A 3444-nucleotide genomic window follows, 5' to 3' on the forward strand; every position below is an offset into this window, starting at 1 on the left:
AGTCTGTATAGGGTTATATTATTAAAATGTTCAGTAATATTCACTCGGTTCCCTAGTTAAGCTTATGGCATTTCTGGATAAGTAAAAAGCTAAATGTTTACTATTTTTTTAAAAAAATATCAATGTGTGACAATAGGCAACAAGAAGTTCTTACTCCATGGGTTAATCCATTTCACAATAACAGGTGCAATAGTCAGGAACATTCTCATCAGGTGATGATTGCTCCTTTTGAGGGGAGAAATATGAACGCAGGATTTGTAGCAAACCAAAGCAAAACTTCTATTATCTTGGGTGTTTTATTATTTCAGAGCTAGGCTGTTAATAATATTCAGAAGAAACAGCAGTAAACCTTTACTCTAAATCATATACTTCAGTATTCATAAAACCAAAGAGATCAGTCATCATCTTCGTCTTCATCTTCGTCTTCGTCTTCATCTTCGTCTTCGTCTTCCTCCTCATCCCCCTCCCCGCTTTCTGGTGCCTCACTTGTCGCCTCTGTGGCTGTTTTCTCGGCAGAGTCCTCTTCTTCATTTCCTTCTGAACTCTTTTTCACACTGGACTTTTGCGAAGGAGTGGATGGTGGTGCTGGTGGTGGTGCTGGTGGTGGTGCTGGTGCTGCTTCTGCTGGTGGTGGTGGTGCTGCTTCTGCTGGTGGTGGTGGTGGAGGAGGAGGAGGTGGTGGTGTAGAAGGAGGAGGAGGCAACGGTTCATCAGCAGGGGCAGGTGGCTTTTCCTGAGTTGCTACAGATAATGTTTTTGAACTGACTTTCTTTGAAGGGGGTTCAGGTAAGGATGGCCTTGCATTGCCCCAGCTGACGATATCTCCCTCCTCTGAAGACTCTTCATCATGCAACTGGTCTGCTATGTTCTTCTTCTGAATTTCATCCTGACTCTGATACATGTCTTTGAGCCAAAGGGGCTTATCCGTCGACAGAGAGGGTGCTCTGGAATGCTCTTGATCGGGTACACTTTTCTTCCTTTTACCAAGGAAGGTCCTATCTCCAGATGCAGAACGCTGAGAACAAATCTCAATCAGGCAGATAATGGCAATGATAATCATGATGATGGCAGTTGCCGAAATTGCCAAGAGCAGCTTGTTTCCATACCCATACGCCGGGATCCCTGCATTTGCTATCCTGCCTGAAGGCTTCTCCAATGTCTTTGAGCTTGCTGTGGTCATATTGGCTAAATTCTTAGACGGCCAGAAATATGACTTCCATAAGGGGGAGGTCTCGTTGATGTTTTCACTAAAAAGCTTCATGAGGAGTCCTGTTCTGGAGATGAGTTTCACGCAAGCCATCTGGAGTGTGGGTGCTGTACAATCCATTTTCAGGACACGGATCACATGAGAGATAAGTTTCCTCACTGGTACATTTGGGATAAGGGAAGTCAACTGCTTGTCCAGTTCAGCTTCAAAGAGGTCGCCTTGAAGCAAGTAGTTATCCTGAGGCACCAAGTTCGGCAGGGGAGAAACAGAGGTCTTCTGATGTTCCCAGTATGTCCCACGGGACAATGTAATATCAGGCAAGACCTCATTTAAGGAGGGCTCTGAGTCAATGGCTGAGATTTTAGATTTGTCATCTTCTGCAGAGGGCTCATTCTTATCTAGCAGTTTGTCCAGAAGCTCCTCTTTGGTCAAGATCTGTACTTTATTTCCATTCTCCAATACTGCAATGGTCTTACCATCACTAGAGAGGCTAGTCAAATCGTTGTCATTCTTTTCTGCTTCGGTGGAACTTATTGGCTGGAGAACGTCAGTTGTAGAGTCTAAAATGGAACGTTTCCAAGAGGACTGAAGGGCTGCTTGGTGAGACCTAGGCTTTACTGCAGACTGCCTGCTGCTCATTGCAACCTGGTGTCCATCCCTGCTAAGCCTGAACAGTGTGTTTTTCTGTCTTTGGTTGATTCCTAATTGGTTTTTGCTTATTACTTTCCTCACCTGCCTTTCCTTCCTGAGAGAAGCATCTGTAGATGCTCCTGTGGCCACTTCAGTGGATTCCTTTGCAACCTGGGCAGACAACTCATTTTGGACAACAGCCTTCAGATTGTCCTTCTCAAGTTTCATAATGGCTTCTTTGAGGGCTGCCTGCAGCAGAGTGGCCAGAAGGTAAAGCTTTTCCAGCTCAGCTTTGTCAGCCCAGTTCACATCCAAAGGCTCGTCTGCCTTCATCTGCATTAATTGCTTGACTGAATTTAACATGTTAAAATTGGTGGCTAAGCTGGAGTAGTTTTGGGCCAACACTAGTGTGTCATTGTTGTGTTCAGGTTTCCCTGGCATGGCATTGGTGTGTACAGATTTCTCCGGCAAGACGGTAAGCAGGCTGCTGCCATTCACTTTCCTGATTTCTAGTGCTTTCATGACTGCTTCTTCCATCCCGTTCAAAGGCTCTTCGTTTTCGCACAGAGTTACATTTATATCACACGACTCTGTGCACTCCAACTTGACAGTGTCACATAAAACTTCAATGTCTTCTTTAATGCGGCAAAGACAGCAGGACATCTTCTTGGGCAAGATGAGTATTCTCAACCGCAAGGAGGTCTGCAGCAGGTTCTCCAATATCCTTGGTGTCACTTCAGTAGCACCAAGGTCTAGGACCTTCAGTGAAGGCAGGCTGTAAAAATAGGAATCCTGAATAGCTTCCAGGGGATTATGGCTGAGATCTACCTTGAGCAAAAATTGCATGCCATGCCAGGCCCGGAATGTTCCATAAGCGATCTGTTCAATGACATTACTGCTGAGGTATACAATCTGCAGGAAGGGGACCGCCTCAAATGCATTCTTCTCAATAATATGAATTTTATTGCAGGATAAGTCCAGATAAGTAAGGGAGAGCAAGCCTTCCAGAGAAGTATTTTGAAGACTTGTCAGGCTGTTGTCTTTGAAAACCAAGTATTCGGCCCAAGGATAGGCCTTCCACGCTTCTTTTCCGATAGAGGAAATCACGTTTCCAGTAAAATCCAAGTATGTAAAAGGATGAGGACGAGCAGCCAAACTGGGAAGGGGCACTTGGTGGAATCCAGGGGGGCTGGTGATCCTGCTGCAGTTGAGGATTTCCAGTGTGCAGCGGCAGAAGGATGGGCAAGGCCCTTGAGCTCCATCCAGTCTCCTAAGGGGCACCAGTAGAATCACAAGGAAGAAGTTGGTATAAATCATGGTGATAGGACCCACACTACATATCAGACCTTTGCACTGTGCCAAGCAAGCATGCATTCTGAGCATTCTGACTGGTTGTGACATCATTTAGCAGGACATCCAGCATTATAGCATGGCGTTCGCTATGGCAACAATGGAGGCCCTGCCTCCAGGCCAAGGATTGGTGGACTTGAGATACTGGGAGCAGCTGGTTCTTGGTTTTGGGGGGCATCTTTTAAAATGTTTAACATTTCCATAACATAGTCATGGGTAGTCAAACTGCGGCCCTCCAGATGTCCATGGACTACAAT

The 3444-nt window shown here is 45.7% G+C and overlaps 1 protein-coding gene across 1 annotated transcript; it reads right to left on the reverse strand.

Annotated features, from left to right (window-relative positions):
- Positions 1-277: 277 nt before the first annotated feature.
- On the reverse strand, positions 278-3210 carry LOC143819281 (leucine-rich repeat-containing protein 37A-like). The gene has a single exon (XM_077300737.1). The coding sequence runs from the start codon at positions 3152-3154 to the stop codon at positions 395-397; it is 2760 nt and encodes a 919-aa protein (XP_077156852.1). The 5' UTR covers positions 3155-3210; the 3' UTR covers positions 278-394.
- Positions 3211-3444: the final 234 nt, after the last annotated feature.

This window comes from Paroedura picta, chromosome 10 (assembly GCF_049243985.1).
Source record: "Paroedura picta isolate Pp20150507F chromosome 10, Ppicta_v3.0, whole genome shotgun sequence".
Classification (NCBI taxonomy): domain Eukaryota; kingdom Metazoa; phylum Chordata; class Lepidosauria; order Squamata; family Gekkonidae; genus Paroedura; species Paroedura picta.